At 44.4% G+C, this 20,503-nt stretch overlaps 1 protein-coding gene across 8 annotated transcripts; it reads left to right on the top strand.

Annotated features, from left to right (window-relative positions):
• On the top strand, positions 1–20,278 carry LOC135371124 (myotubularin-related protein 4-like). 8 transcript variants are annotated; one of them, XM_064605148.1, is made up of 17 exons: positions 1–81; positions 257–309; positions 3,198–3,496; positions 4,026–4,183; positions 4,471–4,588; positions 5,259–5,372; positions 6,005–6,225; positions 7,117–7,348; positions 7,736–7,931; positions 9,110–9,295; positions 10,135–10,302; positions 10,987–11,559; positions 13,040–13,305; positions 13,386–13,554; positions 13,932–14,042; positions 15,404–15,600; positions 17,264–20,278. In XM_064605148.1, exons 3-17 carry the CDS (start codon positions 3,198–3,200, stop codon positions 17,460–17,462), a joined length of 3,207 nt encoding a protein of 1,068 aa, XP_064461218.1. In that variant the 5' UTR covers positions 1–81; positions 257–309; the 3' UTR covers positions 17,463–20,278. The 8 variants fall into 8 exon arrangements, with proteins under 8 accessions (XP_064461218.1, XP_064461217.1, XP_064461215.1 ...); XM_064605147.1 differs by lacking the exon at positions 1–81 and having other exon boundaries at positions 131–309; XM_064605145.1 differs by lacking the exons at positions 1–81; positions 257–309 and adding an exon at positions 2,255–2,357.
• The last annotated feature ends 225 nt before the right edge of the window (positions 20,279–20,503 follow it).

Consider the following 20,503-nt stretch of genomic DNA (forward strand, 5'->3'; position numbering starts at 1 on the left):
GTTCTGTAACCACGGGACAACTACATAGTTCAAAGGACTTCCTCTAAATTCCAAACTGTGTTGCGCTGGAATGGTGATTAGGTACCATTTACTACACTATTATACTTTGACCTTACCGCCGATTTGAGGTGCCACCTAACGCAGGTCTCCTACGTCGACTGTCTTTTGATGTTATATGACGTAACTAGTAGGCACCCCTCGATCGATTCTTTACAGAAAGACTTTACGTCATGGTTATAACTCAAATTCTCAATAGGACATCATCAAAACACGGCTGCAGTCACACAATTATACGGAAGAGCTACTGAGGTGAGTGTTGCCGCTTGCTGCAGTTTACCAGGCCAGAAGCCGTCTCGGCTTTCTTGGGCCTGTGCAAAAGTCAGCCCACCTTATGGGATTCTGGACAAGCATTCGCTCATTTTTTTGCCTCGTGAACTCTACTCTACACATCTCATCGCTCCCAAGGAACGTTTCCTCTTGTTAGATTTAAAGCGGAATGTTGCAGAAGTGAAAGTGGGTCAGTGAGCGCGCGTTGTGTTTTTGAAGAAAACGCTCCTATGTTGATTGCTCCACCAGGGAAACTCACTTGTTACATGGTTGTCACTGAAGTCATTTTATTGTGCACAGTTACATTGCATAGCGTGAGCCACGGAGATCAACGGTGCATGCCTGCAACTCGGAAGGATTGCAGAGTTGCAAAAATCGTAGAGCTGATCTGTACCGTACGCTGTATTAAATATCTACACAAAAGATAAGCTTTCGGGCGCTTGTTTCGTTTCACTCACGAGTTTCCGCAGAGTCGATCCCGGAAATACATGCTCTTTACTTGGTAGCGCCATAAGTGTACCAGAAATCCGAATGACCTTCACACTAACGATGTCTCTGGATTGTGGCATGCGCTGTTTCTCTCTTGCTTTGCAGAGGTGTCGCAAATTGTATTCATTCAGTATGCGTTGGAATGCTTCAGTGCAGAATGTGCTCTCAAGATAGCAAATAGATAGCCTTGAGGAGTTTCTAGATTGTACCCTCCTCCCTTCCGCATAAGAGGGGTCTAGTAGATGCGTTTTGTACTTTCACCAGAATGCATACTGCATATGCTGCATTTTAAGAAGCTCCTCTTTGTAATAATTCATGTTATGCTTTTGCCTTCTGTTGAAATGTCCATGTTCATTTGAAATGTCCTTTCATGGTTCCTCACCATCCATGTCCTGTCATTCTTTGTTTTTAGCAGAGATCCGCTTTCTGTCTTGATAGATTATTGTTGTACAGTTATTACTATTTTAGTAGCACTTAATTCCTTTTTGCACATCATTGCGTTGCTTTTGCAGAGTATTTCTCCACAGCGATTTGATTTTGCATGTCTGTTTTATATCGGAGGTGCAGAGGCACTGTAAGTCAGGCTACGAACAAATACATGTGTCGCTGCAGCTGTTGTTCCTCTGTGCTGCAGTTCCCGATTTCGCGTGGACGACATAGTTATCTCGTCGTCTCTCATCCTGGGGCCCTTCCCTTAACACAGTTATCTCCTGTTTGTCTCAACTTCATTTTTAGCTGATTTTGTTCCTTTTCCAACCAGTACTTCAGTGATGCTGATTATTCACAGTTATATGTTGTTCCAAAATACCATTTTTCAACTCAAAAGAATCCACATTTGTGGGGAAGTGAAGCCAGATCCTTTTACAGAAGAGTTGGTAGACCAGTTGTCAATGCGTCTGCTTATTGCCGTTAAGGCTGCAATTTTAAGAGAAAGAGTTCTTTCACAGATAAGAGAACGTCTTCCTGGATCTTCAGTGCACTTGTAGTGCTGTTAGTTGATGGTTTTGGAACCGTTCTCTTGAAAGTGTGACAGACAGCTTAGAATAGTCAAAAGGGGTTGAAAATGACACCTTGCCGCTTTACAATAAGAGGTCAGTGCATGCATTTGAGTAGTGGCAACAACATAAATACGTGAGCAAGCATTTGTGTTCTGGATATTGGTGTGTTTTCAAAATGCAGTTCTCCACAGTTTTATATGTACTATATGGCTTGGTCTTTTTATGGCACACAGTAACTGTGAAAAGTGTTTATCACTTTAAGATTGCACATTGAGCACACTTTGCATGCACCAATTCCCACAGAGCCTAAAGATACCAAAAACAGATAACGTGCTTTGCAGGCTTATCTTGTCCTTTCCGTGTCCAGACATAAATAAAATGTGATTCACATCCTCGTGTCTCTGAGCGCACATGAAACAAGATAGTCTCTGTTTCACTTTGTTTCTTTTCTTTGTGGCCATCTAGACTTGCAGTGCTAAACAGGTGTTGCTAACTTGAATTGTGCTGTTCTTTGAAATTACGTTAGTCATCATGCCTACCTCTGTATGTATATTTCTCTTTTCTTTTTTTACCTCCCTTCTTACAAGGTGGAATGGTATATATTCGACAGTTTTGTACAAAGTACGCGCTACTTTAAGAAGTGCAGCTTCTGCGTGAAAGCTTGTGCCATATTAAAGTTATCAGATTATTTCATGCTCACCGATTTTCTGCTTATTTGTATTATTATAGGGAAAAGGGAATTGGAACATAAAAATTTGAATGAGCAAGACCTTAGCAAAACTTTGGAGTCAGCTAGAGCATTAGCAATTTATGATAAGGCAATGGGGTCGACGCGGGTGCAAAGGGCAGTACAATAGAGTTCCGCTTTTCTCAAGACTAAGGACTGGATGCACACGTACGTGTTTCTGCTTTGATACTTTGATTGCATCCCACGTTACAATCCTTTGCTGTGATATCTGCACATGTACATAGACTCTGAGTGGTGTTCGTGAGCATAATCTGTGCCTTTTTTATTTATCAGTCTCATGCAGTGAAACTTATCTGTTGCTACAGTTTAGCGTTTGGAGTGCTGCTTGGAAAATGGAGGTTAGTGTTGGAAGAAATGATCAGTTGTCATGTGTGCTAGCTTTACAAAGTGCTACTCCGGCAGGGTGATGAACAATATGGATAGTATACATACACTGCCTTGTTCGGACTTCGGATGTCGGTATTACCGACTAATGCGGTAATCTCTCGCTTGCCCTTCAGAGCGCTGGACAATATGGAGGGCATTGTGTACGGCTTGATGAACCATCGTGTTTGCCCCCCCCCTTTTGCGTTGCACTATTAAACTAATTTGTTCTATAACTTTGTTCATATTTGTTCTTATATGTGTTTCACTAGATGGAGACTGGGGAGGAGTCGCTGCACAGCTTTGCAACTGTGCGCCACAGCGAGGTCTACCCCAAGAAGGCATTGGTTTTAGATGACCCCTCTCTGGAAATTCCCTTTCCTTGCTTGCCTGGAGAAGGGGTGGAGTTTCTGGGCCGCACCACTCATGGTCTGGTTGCCCTGTCATCGTATCGGTTGTTTTTGACCGGGCCTGACCTTCTCCTCAACCTACCCCTTGGGCTTCTTGAAACTGTAGAGTGTAGGGACATCTTCCATCTTCATCTGCACTGCAAGGATGTTCGATCATTCAGGTCTGATAGATCTTCATCATGTAGTTTGCATGATATACGATGTACCTTGTCCACAGCGTACTAGATTATAATGACCACGTCATAGGCACCCCCTCCCCACGCCGCATTTGGAAGCTAGCGGTGGCGCTACTCGTCGGCCCGGTTTATTGTTTCTTCAATTTCTGCATTGTTTTGTACAACAGTTTAACTTAGTATTTTTGTACAAGGGATTGATGTCCCACGGGAGATGTAAAAAGTTGACTATCAGCATCGTTCTATACGTTTTCATGGGAACTGTTACTGTCGTCTGCTACTGTAGTTGTACGTCTGCTTCTGCGCGTTTAAAATTCCATTGTCCAATCATGATGTCGATTTCGTGGGCCGATGAGTAGCGCCCCTAGCGGATCGTGCGGACGGGCTGCCAAGGTCGTTATAATCTAGCAGGTCATGACCTTGTCCATCCGCACTGTGTCCTCCGTTGCATTTCTATCTCTGCAGTAGGATATCTAATGAACTGTGTGGCATGTTTTGCTTTGTTTCGATACACCAGGTGTTCTTTTGCTACAAATGAAGATTGCCAGAAGTGGTATCGTAGGATCTGCAATGCTATCCAGCCACCCAAGAAGCTGGACGACCTCTTTGCCTTCCGATTTTTCCTTTACTGCCATGAAGAGCACAGTGACAGCTTCCACAGTCACCTGAAAGATGGTAGGTTTATCTACTGATACCATACCCCAGCAAAGCTCGCTTACGAGGATGCCACGCTTGTGCTGAATCTGTCGAATGAGCCGCGTGTGAGCGAACGAACGGAGATCCGAGTGGTGAGCGACGGTACTTCAGCGAGCAAATGGAAGTTCGATCCAAGGATGAGTGTGCGACCGCAGAGCACTGCTGTGCTTGAGTGCTTGTGACCGTCAACTACGGGGGCATTCGAAAGTGGTGTTCAATGTATGGCACACATTTCAGCTTTACCACAGTGCCCCCTTATTTTTCAGATAAGTCGCATTTATCAAATATGGAATCATCTGTCTTGTACCGTGAATGCAAAAGGATGGGTTTCGACACAGACCCCGGTGGAGTGTGGAAAATAAGCGACATCAACAAGAGTTTTGAGTAAGGCATCAATCATGTGTGGTCGTTTGCAACATGCCTCCTGCACATGCACCTCAAAGTACCACAGCCACAGTAACGTTCGTCTTCCAACGAATCAAGTATTCACGCAAGGGTGGCCTCAAAGCAGTGCACGAGCAAGAGGGCATGACGTTATCGTGGCAGTGTGCCGGTAACGTATCGTGCTTTATATGTCAGGCAGAATTTCACTCTGAAGCCCTTTCTCAGTGTGAATATCATAGATGACCTCTCGTGATTGTTTGTGATGAACATGTTGGTGAAAGTAAGCGTGCAACGTGGTTATCTCGTAAATAATTCATTGTGGAGTGAGGTGGTATGAAGCATTTGATGTGTACAGTAAGATTAGCTACTTTGGGCATGAGAACATCGACTTTATACTAAAATGCCACATCAGTAGTATTCATTGAAGCCTTTCATTGAGTTTTTTGTACTCTTGCTTTCTGCTAGCACTTTCTGTTAATATGGTGTTAGCCTAAAAGTATCAATGAATGAAAGGAAACCTTTCTCTCTGGTGGATGTGGTGTTCAGCTTTTCACCTATTTCTTCGATGAGGAGGCATGGCTGGAGACACTATGTTGCAGACGACTATAAATTCAACTAAGTTAGTGAAGCTGCCTGCAACTTTTGTGACTTACCCTTGGCACCATTTTAGTTTCTGCCAGAGCTACCCACAGTACATCTTAGTGCCAGCATCAGTTCAAGACCAAGACATGGAGGATGTTGCGAGCTTCCGTTACTCTAGAAGAATTCCTGCTGTTGTGTGGCGGTAGGTTTATTTTATAGCATAATGGTGCAACGTTCTCTGGGCTCAGCATTCATAAAGCAAGCGTGGTAGACAAGCTATGTGTAAGCGACAACGTTAGGGCAACCACACGTAGCAGCAAGTCCCTGTTGTCTCTCTTGAATGAACTGGTTGACAGAGAGTCACTGCCTTTTCTGTTGGTTGTTGTGATGCCAAGAAGGAATGAGTAAGAGGTCTGTCGCGTTTTCCCGTTCGCGCAGTGTTGAACTAACGAGAAGCCTTGGAGACTCCAACGATGAGACCCAACCATTTCCAATATTCTCCCAGTACCCATTTTTGTTCATCTACTTTAAGTGATGCCTTCCGTGCCAAAATGCTCCTAACCAATCAGTCAATCAGTTCATTAATGAAGTATTAGACACTGTGAGACCTTGTTAAGACCCACTGTGGCTAAGCACCCAAGTCGATTTCGTCGTCGTGGAACTCTGGGTCACGACACTGACGCTAATGCAGCATGACTGTCAAAAGTGGCTCCAAAACTGTCAGGCTGTCTCATGTTCCTGGCCAGCATTGTGATAATGGAGTAGAGTATCTGATATGTGAGTGTGTGAAATATATTGTAGAACATTACACATGGTCACCTCTGTCTTCTACAGGCACCACATGTATGGTACGGTTATTGCGCGTTCAGCTCAACCAGAAGTGGGTTGGTTGGGCTGGCGAAGTCCTAAAGATGAGAACCTCATCCAAGCCATAGCTGATGCTTGTAGTATAGAACCAGGGCTTGCCCTTGGAAGTTTTGACAGCTCTAGTGATGGACGTGGGACCGACCTCGATGGGGAAGACACGTCACTTCTCAGCAAGGGCATATCCACTAGTACGTATACTTCTACCATGCACCCGTCTTCTTGTATACAGGGTGTTGCACGAGAGAGTCACCCCTAATTATTAAAAAAAAAATCTAAGTGAGATAAAAATTACAAACTTCCTGTGGGACACTTATGAAGGTTTTTGTTACCCAAACAGGTGTTTTCTATGAGTGCACCACATTAATTAGTCTCATTAGCTTGAACTAAAAAAATTTGCCAATGATTTTTTTTTACTTTTAATTACCGCAAAAAATTTTTTTGCAGTAATTAGAAAGCCCATGGCCACAACACACCGTTTCAGTCACAAATACAGGATCTTTCACGATGTTTCCACAAAAATTTGACACCCGAAAACACGTAACAACAGCCAGAAAAACCGTCTCTCGTCAAGGAGCGCGCTCGGCCAAGGTGCCCTGCCTAACAGCACATAACATTCGATGTCACTGATTATCAGTAACTGATGGCTGCGAACAGATAAGCTTGCGAAGGCAAAATGCGTGATTGCGCCCGTTCCCCGCCTTTCCTTTTTTTCTTCGTTATTCTCACGCTGTTTCCGTGTGCGGTGCGAGTGTCTTCGGGCCGTGCCGACAGTCCCGAAACTGTGAAATCCAAAGGCGCGCTTCCAGATAATGACAAGTTTTCGGGTGTCAAATAATTGGGGAATAGTCGAAGTAAAATTGTAAAATTTTGAGTTCAATTAAGATAATTAGCCTAGTTAAATGAGGAACATTAATGCAAACCGCCTGTTTGGGTGGCAAAGACCTTCGCAGGTGTCATGCAGAAGGTTTTCCATTTTTATTTCGCGTAGATTTTTTTTTAATAAATAGGGGTCACTCTCTCATGCAACACCCTGTGCATGGGAAAGAACAGTGCTTGAGACTTTCGTGTTCCTCATGCAGGTTTGGTGGACCATGTGGAAGTTCGGCCGGCACGGTGCAAGATGCTTATCTTGGATGCACGATCCTATGCAGCCGCTGTAGCAAACAGAGCGAAAGGAGGGGGCTGCGAGTGCCCTGAATACTACCCAAATTGTGAAGTACAGTTCATGGGACTGGCAAACATACACAGCATCCGAAAAAGCTTCCAAACGCTGAGAGCAGTTTGCTCATCATCTGCTGCCGATCAATCGTGGTTAGTTTTGCTATTAAGTTTTCGTTAACATTCCTTTTTTGTAGCTGCGCTTTGCTATCCAGTTTTCATTAACATACCTTTTTGTGGCAGACGACAGGGCAGAATCGCGACGTTCCATTCCATGGAGATCGCCGTGGTGTCAAGCGTACCTTAAGTCGTGTTGTGTTCCAATTTTACCCTTCATATTGAACATACCCACTCAATGTTTTTAGATAAGATGTTTGTCTTATACGTGGATAAATACGGTATTCAAATATTGACTGGAATGTTTGTTGGTTTGCTCTTGTATTGTTTTGTGCATTGCAGCTGTTCTAAACTCCTGTATTTTTTCTTTTTTTTTTACAATTTCATACACAACTTTATGAGCATTGTTTTATTGTTGTCCAGCTGGATGTCCTCCCTGGAATCAACAAAGTGGCAGTTCTACATCTCCAGCCTAATGAAGGCTGCACTTGTGGTGGCTAACGCTGTGGACTTAGAACGGCGACCGGTGCTCGTGCACTGCTCAGACGGTTGGGATCGCACACCACAGCTCGTTGCACTAGCAGAGTTGATGCTTGATCCTTACTATCGGACCATAGAGGTACGCTTGCTATTCGCACTCTCGAGGATTTAGCATGACGAACAACGGTGTCCACTGAAGAAACACTGTCAGCCGGAGTCGTCCAGCATAAACCAGATACTGGATTAAGCGGGTCTCCGCATCAGTAAAGCCCCTAGCTTTCCGCGGTACAGAATTAAATTTTCCGCTAAGTGGGATTTACAAATCTGCGGGATCTTGCGGGCGACAGAAAACAATACAAAAATGAAGTTTCAGCATTTGGGAATATGCAGGAAGTTCCACGAGACAAGAAGGTGAAACAAATTCTAAAAATTTGTTATAAAAAATCTGCATGGAATATCCCCTTGAAACTTGGGCAGAGTCATTTCAGCCACACCATGAACATTTACACCAATTTTCATCAAAATCTGCCTAAAAATAAAAAAGTTTACCTCGAAACACACGTCCCCCCTTAAGAGATACATACGCAGGGTATGTGCAGGTAAACCGAAGTCAGATTTGTGCATGCCACGCGCTGTCTACGGAACTGACGAACGTCTGGTGATGCACGATGGCGCATTTATGAGTGCGAAAGCTTTAGAAGAATTGTTAACCCATGATGACAAACTAACCAAGACTAACCTAATTTGATGTAAACTGACAATTTAGGAAGTGTGAGGTGAAGCCAACTTGCAGAATGGTGACACCAAGCAAAGGAATGCACATAATCCTGTAATATACGGAATAATCTGAAAAAACAAAACAAAAAAGAACACACACACACACACACACAAAAAAAAAAGAATGGACGGTTCTGCACGAAATGTTATGTTCCGTGAAACATGGCCAATTCAACGAAATTTCGCGGAAATCTAGGGGCTGTACTCATGGGGTAGCTTGCACCTCGATATGTTGACCTCCATACTACTGTGCTGTCATTCGTAATGCAGAATCATGTTGTACACCCACCGTATAACAAAGCGTTACCCAAATTGCAGTGTAGGATTGACAATAACGAGCATAAGCCGCTACAAACTCACAGTTTCTTAATTAAGATTATATCATTGGAGGCGCTTGTACAATTTCAAAAGTCAAAGTTGGCCTAGTGATGTGGCCTCACCTTGTCCACCACCGAGGCACTCTTCATGTGTTGTAAAGACATGTCCGTCCTGGTTAGAACTGTGAAGCAGATAAGGTGTCAGCTCGGAAATTACATGCAGGGATTTGAAGTTCTCGTTGAAAAGGAATGGTTGGAGTTTGGACACAAGTTCAGTAGTCGCTGTGGCAATGGTGTCGGAGCGGATGACCCCAATGAACGGTGTCCCGTGTTTCTGCAATGGCTCGATTGCGTACATCAGCTAGTGGCAAAGTTCCCCTGCAGTTTCGAGTTCAACCAGCAGTACCTGGTATGTCTGCCTTGTTGCTTATCTGTACACTATGCATGTGTTTTTCCTGGGGTTGTTAGGTGCATGCTGATCTACTTTGGAGACAGTGGAGTACAACCACTTTACAGTTCTCAGTGAATACTGCAAGAGTCGTCGATTTCGCATGGAATGTATTTTCGCATTTAGGTGGAGGCGTTAGTTGTGAAACAATTCACAGGAACTGAAATTCGCGGAAAATTTATGACGCATGATTCACTCATGTTTCCCGGTGACCTCAGAGATCAGCCCATTGAAGCTACATTTGAACAAAGACCAAGTCCTTTGTGATAACAATACAATACCTCGCCGAGAAATTATCTTGTTTAGTCATCCTATATTCCCTGTATTGCAGATCCTATATTGCCTTTAGTGATGCTCAGCGATAGGCGATTTGAAACCATGCAGCTGATAATGGGAACGAGTTTGCAGTTGTAAAGCTTTTTCAAGAGTTAGGATGCCCAATTAATGAAAGTACGGTACAGGGAATGAAACGGTTTCGCATCCTAGTGTTGCATCAGTTATTTACATTCCCTGCGATGTTCATATTCGGGGTCAGTTTATTTATAGTAAACAGTGTATCTACTCCGTGGGTATTTAAATCCGTGAATTTTTGGCACTTGCGAAAAACGCAAAAAATTGTTTCGCGCGGAAAAAAAACCAAAAAACAAAGCACTTCTACAGTATTTTTTTGTAGCCCCGCGTGTCAGAGTTAACAGAACGCAACCTGTACCTCAAGTTAGGGCCGTAGTTACTACGTATGTTTGAGTCACATTAACAAAATCATTCAACATTCAGAAGGATGCCTTTATTGTGTTTTGCAGGTAAAGCTTGCCCAGCATACGTACACCTCTCTTTTTGGAACCTTCCTGGGAAACAGCAGCATGGAACGAGATAGGGAACAAATTGCCAAAAAAACCTTTTCAGTTTGGAAGTTTCTCAGGTCTCATCCAGAGCATTATCGTAATTACCTGTACAGTCACAGCGGTCGGGTGAGCCACGCCTTCCCTTTACCTTACGCACAATTTCAAGCATTTTTCGGTAGAATATTGACTTCACGGTCCTTGTGCACCTGCAGGAGATCACAGTTTTTGCATTTTGCAGCCACAGTTTTTCACGACTCTGTTAGTGGTCTCGTATTCGCCTCCACTACGTGTCATGAATTCTGTGTGCTGAAGCCTGAGATTTGCCCGTACTGCATTTGACAAAAGCATCATTGCACACGCTTGTGCTGCAAAGCAGTTTGAATGCTTACCAGTAATCCGTAGAACAGATTGTGGTGATAATAAGTTTGCTGTTCCGTAATAGCTTTTCTAGTGTCAAATCTTGCTAGAAATTTTTACATGCTTTTAAGATTTGCAAAGCTTTCAATTCGTGAGATTCTGGGAAATTAAGGGCCCTGAAAAAAAAAAAGAAAGAAAGAAAGAGAACGTATTACAGCATTCGGTATTGAAGTGCTCCGAGAATGCATTCCACATTTAATGTGCGCAGATATACCAAAGTTGCAGTAGGAAGAATTCATTCCATCGTCTCAGCAACACAAATACGAAGGATGAAAATCTTTTATTCGTAACGAAATTTCGTAACATCCGTGCACCCGTAACTCACAGTAATTACATTCTCACAGTGTTTGAAGATTGGTTATATACCTTACACCTTATCTCTAATTTGAACAGGTGTTACGTCCCCAGTGTCAGGTTCGTGACCTAAAGTTCTGGGGCGAAGTGTACCTCCAGCCAACCCCGCCAACTGGAGTGGTAACCTGCGGGCAGTCCAAGGCACTACCTCCAGAGCCGCGTCCAGAGTCGACGACGCCCTCTGCTTCAGCGTCGCCCTCCTCTTCCACACAGACCAACCTGGTTAAAACTAAATCCGCTGACTCTCTGTTCTCATTATCCTTGGAGCACCTTGCTCCAGAAAAGCCCCAAAGAAGGCTCAGTGATTCAAGCCTTCACAGCCTCCCCATTGAGCTAAACTTGGATAGCGGCATGCTTTCCCCGGCCGTGAGGTTAAACTCTGGTGACATTCCGTCAGGGGAGTGCAGGGAAGTGAACGGCAGTGAAGCCTCGACAGAGAGTGACAGTGGTGGAAGTCTTCCCGTCGAGAATGGAGTGCCTGGACTGGAAAATGGTGTGAACGAACAGTTCTGTGTCCATCCTATCAATGAGTCGACAGATACGCTCATCAATGAAGCAGTTGCAGCGCCATCTGAGGGAGTCGCCACGCAGCATATTCTACAGTGTGGTCCTGTACGTAAAAGTAATGGGTCGCATATACATATACTCTGCGTGTGCTACATTTGCTCCTCAAGTTTTATAATTTGTTATTAATATAATTAAGAACAAATTAATTGTTTATGATTACACAAATTATAAGAAACTTATAGCAATTGTAACAAATTAATAATTAATTGATTATCAATATTTTATTAATATAATTTGTAATTTCACTTGTTTCTCCGTTAAGAAGCTTCATTGAGAGCATTTTTCGGTGGAATATTACCGTATTTACTCGCATACTTTGTGCCATCGCATAATTCGCACAGCCCTAGTTTGGCACAAAAAATGTCGAGGAACTAAAAAGTCGCGTAATTTGCGCACCCACATTTTCATGTGCGGATATCTGGCCCGCATGTCTCAGCGACAGTGGCGATTGTTTTTTGCTAACCAAGCAGTTTTTGAAGCGCAGTCAGTGCTACTGAAGTTACTGGGGTGCTTGCGTTTGATTTGCGCCCACGTTCCGATGATTGTCCAGATGACGAGGCGAACGATACTGTCATTTGAACTACAAAATAAACTCTGAAAGAAACGCTGGAGAAACACGCTATGAACTTGCAGGATAACATGAGAAAGTTTGTGAACGTAGCGTGCTTTCAGTTGTCAGTGCGAATAGCAGGGTTGTAGGGTCTCTCCGTATTTCACCGGTAGGACGAGCAGTAGTGGGCCCAGTTGAGTATTTTGCCTCCCGACAGCACAATAGGTGAGGACTTCTTTCGTGCTTGTGCAATGCAGCGATAATCTCAGTACTGGAATCTCTGGAATCAATCTCTACTGGAAACATACATTTTATTGCATTTATTTAATTTCTTCTTCCTCAAGAACCCATTACATAAGGGGGAACGAAGATATGAACACTTGCACATACTTCAATAACAAAAACAGCCAAACCACGAACTGTTTAGAGGCAGCTTCAAACTCCTTGTGATCAGCTAAAGTGGCAATAACAGCTGGAAGACTATTCCATAAAGAAGTACCTTGCTGAAGGCATATGATACATGACAGGCATACTAAAATTGGAATTTAGCGTCGTTTGAATACAATTACGAACGTTCCCGTGCAATTTGCAATCTCCAATTTTTCCGGATTTTCTTTTTTCTTTATAGAAAAAGTACGCAAATTGTGCTAGTAAATACGGTAATTTATATTTGTCGTGTGGACCGCTGTTGAGGATGTCTCCACAAATGTGGGAAGAATGTGAAAGGTAATAAGTTCTTGGAACATGTAATGGAAGAATATGACTTCCTCGTTTTATTTGTCCTGTGAGCGGCATCCTAGGATTTTGTTCTCCTTGCGTGCCGCATATTTTAGCGCTCTTCCGGTTTATATATACCCCCTATGTCTGACGAGAGACATGCTAACCTTGAGCTTTAACCTCTCTGGTTTATCTACGAACTGTTGCAGCATTGTCTGTGTTCTGTTATGAGTTCCATTACGTTATGCCCTGTTGCAGAGGGAAAAGCTAGAGGTGGAATGTGACAAAAACTGTGTTCCGGCGGCGCACATATTGCGAAGTGCAGCCAGCACGAGTACGACGGACATCAGCAGCTCAACGGTCTGCAACAGAATGGACGCGGCCAGCGACGGAGAGGGGAAGTGCATCCTGTGCCTGACACACAAGAGCACTCCGGAGAGCATTCTAGGAGCAGCCAGGGCAGCATTAGTTAGGCCATCCATGAATAGCAGGGGGTCTCATAGCTCTACCCCACTCCATTCAAGGTGCTTAAATTGGTTGATTTTGAATAATGTTTTCTCGAGATCGCGCATTCGTATCTGGTGCTAATCTACGTGGTTCTCAGGACACCCAGCTCAGGCTTTCCTGCAACGCCGTGTGACGACCACTCTTTGCTAGAAACCGTAGGAACGCAAGGTCTGGTACCTCCTGCGCAGCAGTTTAGTATTGATGGCTTCAACATGCCAATAGATGAGCAGCAGGAACGATTGCACCAGCTAATCTTAGCGCACAAGGTACGTTTGTGCTGTCTGCTATGTTGCATTTTGTTGTCACAGTCTACGGATTTTTTGCTTCCTTTTATCTAACACAAACATCTACATTAGCGCTACTTCACAGTTCACAATCCATCCGTCGTTTCTGCTCCACCACACCAACCCTGCTGCATCCTCGTCCTCATGGTTTTTCTTTCCCCACTGCGCCCCCTCTCTCCCTTTCTCCTAGAACTCGCGCTCCACCGTTTGCCTGCACTCCTCGCCCTCGCATTGTATATGGTGCAGCATTGTGCTCTTCAAGTATGCATGTATAGGATGAAAAGGTCACATGACTCGCACAAATATGCAGAGCGCAGCTTGGCCGGTTGTGTGTAAACTTACCTGTGTTGTTATCATAGGCTGAGGTGGAAAGCCTACAACACGAGCTGTACAAGGTGAAGCTTGCTCTGTGCTCCCGGTCTTGTCCTCATTCCAATGGAAGGGAAAAGATAGATGCTCCAGATGATGTTGTAAGTTGTTAAACTTTCTGCTTTCCATGGTGCTACGCACATCTGTCCACAGAGCTTTTAACACACAAAAGGCACCTATAGTGTCAGAAAACGTTCGAATTGTTCACTATGTGTAGGGTCTGTCTTTTTCGGGTTAATGTCTTTCCCGGATTTTTTTCTTTTGTTTTTTTTTTTTGGGGGGGGGGGGGATAACTGGGTGCTATTTTGAAATCTGAAAATACGGGGTGAATTCGTGTGCTACTGATACAATCTGGTGTTATCGGGTGGTTACTTTCCCTTTGTGCCCAGCAAGCGGCCCGTAGTTAGAGGTGCACATATTGATTAAACGTGCATTCCTCACGATTTATAGTCACAAACACTGCACCGTGTAACATTAAGTGTGCTTCACATAGTATATTGTTGCATACCGATAATATTTTCATCACACATGTGCACAGATTGCTGCTAAATCATGGATACAACTTAATATCGCTCTCTCAAACATGCTCCATCATCAACTAAACAAATAGCTTACACCACCCTTGTTTGCCCAAAATTTGAATATGCATCCAGCATTTGGGACCCTTTTCAAGCTAACTACATTAACCTCTTTCAGTCGTGCCACAGTGGTATAGTTGACGTATTCTGGGCTGTTATGCATGAACCGCATGTCCGAAAAGCGTCCTAATTCTTTCCGAACGGAATTCGGGATCGAACTTTTTCCGGAGCACAGAATTCCGGGCCGTATTCGGCTCGATCTGGCCAAGCCAGATTTCTCCTCCGAAATCGGAAGTGACGCCAACCAAAAAAGTAGAAGCATCCGATGGCTATTCAGCCAGAAGGAGCACCATAGCGACGATGACGTAGCAATCGGGTAGACTGTTGCTGTCAGTGCGACTTCTACCCCTATGAACACAGGGATTATCTCATTGAGCTGGATGGTTGAAAGGCGATGTTCCTCAAGGCCAGAAGTCTTCGGCCGAAATTCGGGGTGCATTTCGGTAGCATGCGGTGATGCACAGAAAAAAGTTTGGTCCCGATTTTGGTTGGGACGGTTTTTGGCCAGTTTATCGTGCCATGTGGTTCAGCCTTTAGCTCTATGCAGGGTGCCATACAGAACGAAAAATGAAAACGGGAGAAAAGAAGAACAACCTCACGAACAACCAAAATGTTGTTACCCTTCCATACTATGGTGCTTCAAATACAGTGAACAAGTGTTTCAAAAGCACAGTGCGAGAATGTTATTAAATGTAAAGCTACTAAGGCAGTATTTTGCCCCCTATACAGAAGATAAGTAAGAAGTAGTGAAACGTGGTTATCTTGTGAGTGCACTGCAGGTTTCATCGCCTTCGCTGATGTTTTATGTGCCCTGTGCTTTTTAGATGTCGTTGGACTCTGCGTGCAGTGGGGAGCCCTCCTTGTCTGGAGGCCAGGACGGCAGTGTCTCTTCTGACCACAGCTGGGAACACGTGGATGAGAGGGACACACGTTCCACTCTCTGGGTACCTGACCATGCTACGTCTCACTGTACAGGCTGTGACAAGGAGTTCTGGATCGGACGACGGAGGCACCACTGTAGGTATGCAACAAAGTAGCAATTAACAGTAAAAGTCTATTTAGTATGCACACGTACATACTTCAGTATCTGTGCGCTCGTCGTCTTTTAGGCATACAGTGAACCCTCGTTATTATGACCAAGGTCGTTCCCAAAAGTTTTGGTCATAACGCAGAATTGTCATATTAACGGGGGGGATTTGCAGAGGTGTCACTGCATTGGTCCCCAGGAGTATGGTCGTAAAGCACGTATGTCAGATTATCGGGGGTCATATTAACGAGGGTTCACTGTATTCATTTTGGGCGTCTGTCATTTTTCAATAACCCGTAAACACATGGCAGAACCGATAGTTTCCTCTCACATCCCTTTTCGGGAAAGCGACTTTTATGTGCGTGAAGCAATATGAGAGCATTTTCTGAATTCTGCGAGGTAGAACTCTTTCCTTGCTGCACTCCTTCGACAACATAACTTAGTATAGCTCGAGGCAATGTTATAAATTGTTTTGAGAACTTGCGCTATCTTACGTGTTTAGGTAGCTCACTCGTTTTCATAGAACAGAAGTAGCGTGCAAACTACTTAATGCAAAGCTTTACTCGAGCTGTGCTCGTTCTCACTCATAGCCCCCACAACACCCTGCACTCTCTCTACCCACACAGCTTGTAAGCACACTACTGTCATAAATTTATTTACAGCTCCAGATGACTTTAATTTCCTTACCTCGTATCTAGGTTCTGAGGTTTTCGGGGTTTTACCCAATTCATCCCCGAATTTACCCCCCCCCCCCCCCCCCCCGAATAGCACATCTAGTGATCACTCGAACCGGGGCCCTTTGTCACGTTCCGCAGAACAACGGCAGGCGCAAGACTGTGGTGGTGGAAGAGGGGGAGGAATCACGGAGGGAAGGGGGTGACACTGCAGCTGTGAAGGTGAACTTTTCCCAGCGTCAAAACGTCGCATATATACGCTGCGGCCTCGTACGTGCGGAGAAGAAGCGCTCGCGGATGACCACCCGAAACGCATGGGACGTGGACAGAGTGAGTGACGCGCGCCAGTGTTGCCACGGTCATCAACCAAAAGCGTTCAGGCGCGAATATCTGTAGTCGACAGATCCCAGCGCAAAGTCTCTGCGTGCGTTAAAAAAGTGGGTTTTCTGTGGTCACGCGCGCGCCGAGAAATCGACAAAAAAATGCTGAGGAGCGCGTGGCTTCCGGCACTTTTTGGCCCCCAAATTTGGCAAACAATATTTCCCAAAAACCTCAGACCCTACTCGTATCGTGCCGCAGCAGCTGACCGCTTCTCAAGTGATTCATACTTAGGGCCCTGTGTTTTCGGGCTTTATGTTTTTTTGAAAATCGTGGGTTCAAAATTTCAGGGGCTGTAAAACAAGGTAAAATCGGGTAATATTGGGTGGAAAAGCAGATTTTCGGGTGGAAAAAAAAAAAAAGGAGTGCTTCTCGCATCTTATATGAACACGAGTTCATATATGATCTATACATATATATACATCTCGTACATCTACGTATACATCTTATATGAACATGGTTCGGCACTGGTGCGCAGCCAAATCGGGGAGACACACAAATTGTGCTATGCATTCCAGTTGTTAGTATACTGACAAATTAACAGGCCGATATCCAGGGTTGTAGGTCACACATCAGACTTCACTGATTCTGTAGTACTCCTACAGAAACTGCGGGAGGATCTTCTGTGGGCAGTGTGCCAGCCAGGAACATCCGCTGCCTCATGAACACCTGTACCAGCCCGTGCGGGTGTGCGTGTCCTGTTTTGAAATGCTGCGGTCACGGGGCTGCCGTCCCCTGGCAACAATGGGCGCCGGCCACCAGCATAGCATGCCCAAGTCTGCCGTAACTGCGGCCTCGAACTAGGCTTGCCCGCCCACCCCTCTTCCATGGGACTCTTGACTCTCCACATGCTGAGGTGTGTGTCGTGCCTCCCTTCTGTCTACCCACTATCTGGTTCGCCTGCGTTTTGGTGTGTTGAGTTTCTGGCTCTATCTTATTTTAGTTGCTGTAACTGAACAGTGTCACTAGTGCAGGCCTCGGTGGTAATTGATGCTTTTACGATAAAGGAGACTGCTTTGAAGCCATGTGTGCAGATCACACATGTTGATTCTGTTACGGCATCCTTATCTAATATCTGTGAAAGCTAGCATGTACGCAGTTAAACCCGTTTATAATGTACCGTATTTTGCGGTGTATAACGCACACCCCTAAAAACGGGCCAAATTGGAAAAAAGTTCTATGTATAACGCGCACCAGTGCAACATTGCGGTGTGCGTTATGCACCGGTGCGCGTTATACATCAAACTTTTCTCAAATTCGGCCATTTTTTAGGGGTGCGCGTTATACACGAGTTCGCGTTATACACCGAAAAATACGGTAATCGCTGCAGCAAAATGTTGTTGCAACCAAAGGTGCTGAGGTACGATTTATCACAGTTTATTACAGTTTATTGTTGCATGGAGACTTCTAAGTGGCTCACAGATATAGCACAGTGCCAAAGTACGTTGCATGTTGACAATAACAAATTGTGAACATACTGTGTGTACACATAAAACATCAATCACACGCACGCAAAGGCTCTGAGAAATGGAAGTGATGTGTGATGTGCGTCTTGCGACAGCTGCTCCGCATGTGCAGTTGAGTTCTGCACAGTGCTAGGGTGGTCCATCAGACAAATTGATTCCTGGATGTCTTAACTCTAGCCTGGCACATGTAACAGGCAACTGTGTCACTTAAGATGCTGACGGAAACACAGCATATCGAGAAATTGTGTGATTGTGAAAGCTGCGACTGAACTGGCAGTACGACAACACTACTACTATTGCTCTAGTTCATAAAACTGCAGGTATGATAGGCTGATGCAAAACATCTCAGATGGCAGAGATAAAGAGCTGCACTATTGTTTATGGATGTCACATCACTGCTGTCCCACCAGAGGCTGTTACGACAGGTCCTGCTACAACGTAAGCTACTTCCACTTTGTGTGTCCGCCATAAGCGACGGGAGTGATCATCCATACATTACCACAAAATAGTGGATAAAGTGGCCAGAGTCACCTGCATTGGAGAATCCCTTCATTATAAAGCATATGATTGCACTCCTAGCAAGAACGCTACTTCTGTTATAAACGGGTTTGACTGTATTAAAGACACTGCATTTGTGCACGTGTAAGACAGCCCCCACAATTTCGAGACAAATGTCCCGTAACAACTGTGGAAACTGCAACATTGTGTCTGACTTCTGTTATTTCAGTAAAGCTACATAGAAATGAACAAGTCCCTCTAGAAATCAGTGAAGCTTCGAAATCATAATATGAAGTCTTACCACCACAGTTATCTTTTCGCAAAAGCGTGTGGTAGGAAAGTGAGGAGTGCATCGTTAATCTCAACCTGCTTGTAAAAGCACTGGCTATGAAGGCCTGGGGGCCATTAGTCTTACATGTGCATAGATACAGAACGTGTTAAATTGTATTTTGTATAGCACTGCTACGTCTCCTTGACCAGCACCACCTAGACAGAAGGCCAGCGCAGCTCCGCGTAACGTCGTCCTACTCGGATGGCCATTGGCCGATTACACGAGAGCGGTGTCCAGGCGAAGCAGACGACATTCGCTTCGTTGGAAAGAAACCATCCCAGTAGGGGGTGACGTATCGCGAGGGCGAGGGGATATTGGAAAGGCCTTCTCTTCTAGGTAGTGTTGCCTCGACTGACACTTTTTATAAGGAAAGGAAGATCTCATGCTGCGATACAGATTTCTTAGCACAATCTAATTTTTAACGAACCTTTTTTTTGTTCATTTTGTACATGGCACTGATCGATTGGTATGTTTCTTGGTTTGCCAATGGTTTGTCACCTGTACAGTTCCTGTCAGGGTTAACCTTTGCTCATCCCATAAGAACGAGACGGGAGGTGAAGTGGGAGTACAGCACAATGCTGAAACATATACTATTTTCTTTTTATATTTTTGATAAATTAAAGCAAATATTCACGTGATGGGCTCATTACGAGGAGTTTAAAGCGGGGAAGGCGGTAGTCCCAAAAATTACGACCAAAGGTGAACATGTGTGTCAAAGGCAAGAGCTTCTGAAGTGCAAAGCAAACGCTGCGAAATTCCATAGCATTCGAAGACGACTGTTGTGATATTGATATTACATGCTGCTTACTCCTGCGAATGTATTGGCAACGAATGAGTTCGAGATTTTGAGCACAATATACTTCTTGCTGTTCCGTTTCTTTTGTAATTGCTGCTTTTATTTTTGCTGTCACCTAATGCCATTGTTGATCAAGCAGAGATTGTAGTGGCTGTTTGCTAGGTTGACAAGCAATGCCATGCATAAGTAGTCTTTGTATCTAAGTCATGTGGTGACTGAGTTCATTGTTGTCCCCATGTTGCAGCACCAGATCCAACATTTAGTTTTTCTTCGTCGCTGATTTTGCTTTGCTTATATATGTTCTGACACTTTGCAGTCGCATTTGGTTTGTAATATATTTCTAAGCTGTGTTCATAACTATGTTCCTATGTGGGAGAACAGAGGCCCATAAATTTTTTTGTGCAGAGAGAAGTCCAACAGATTGTGGAAACTATACAATACAAGTTTATATTGATTGTGCTATGTACAGTGTACTAGAACAAGTCAAATGCAAAATAATAAAATACCATCACCATCTTGTTACACAAAACTGTGTTTTTTCCAAGAAAGCAGGAATGCTTCAGTACACCTAGGTCAACGAGGTTAGTACATGAGAGAACACGTGACGAGGGCACAGTACGTGTCTGGTTGCTGGAGATCCGGAACCTCGTGACCTCCACCTCACCGAAGGGAACGTACGCCACACCTGTTTTACGTTCATGGGCATGCGATGTGACCCAGAGCATGTTTTTAGAGCCAGATCCAGTGTGCTCAG

The sequence above is a fragment of the Ornithodoros turicata genome, chromosome 10 (assembly GCF_037126465.1).
Source record: "Ornithodoros turicata isolate Travis chromosome 10, ASM3712646v1, whole genome shotgun sequence".
Classification (NCBI taxonomy): domain Eukaryota; kingdom Metazoa; phylum Arthropoda; class Arachnida; order Ixodida; family Argasidae; genus Ornithodoros; species Ornithodoros turicata.

What these genes read in the sequence shown, in the direction of transcription:
- LOC135371124 (XM_064605143.1), top strand. Translation starts at nt 3,016, where the DNA reads ATGTCGGTATTACCGACTAATGCG. An exon ending in GACATCAACAAGAGTTTTGA is followed by an intron (nt 4,589 to 5,258) that starts GTAAGGCATCAA and finishes GCACCATTTTAG; the next exon opens with TTTCTGCCAGAGCTACCCAC. An exon ending in TGTACAGTCACAGCGGTCGG is followed by an intron (nt 10,303 to 10,986) that starts GTGAGCCACGCC and finishes TAATTTGAACAG; the next exon opens with GTGTTACGTCCCCAGTGTCA.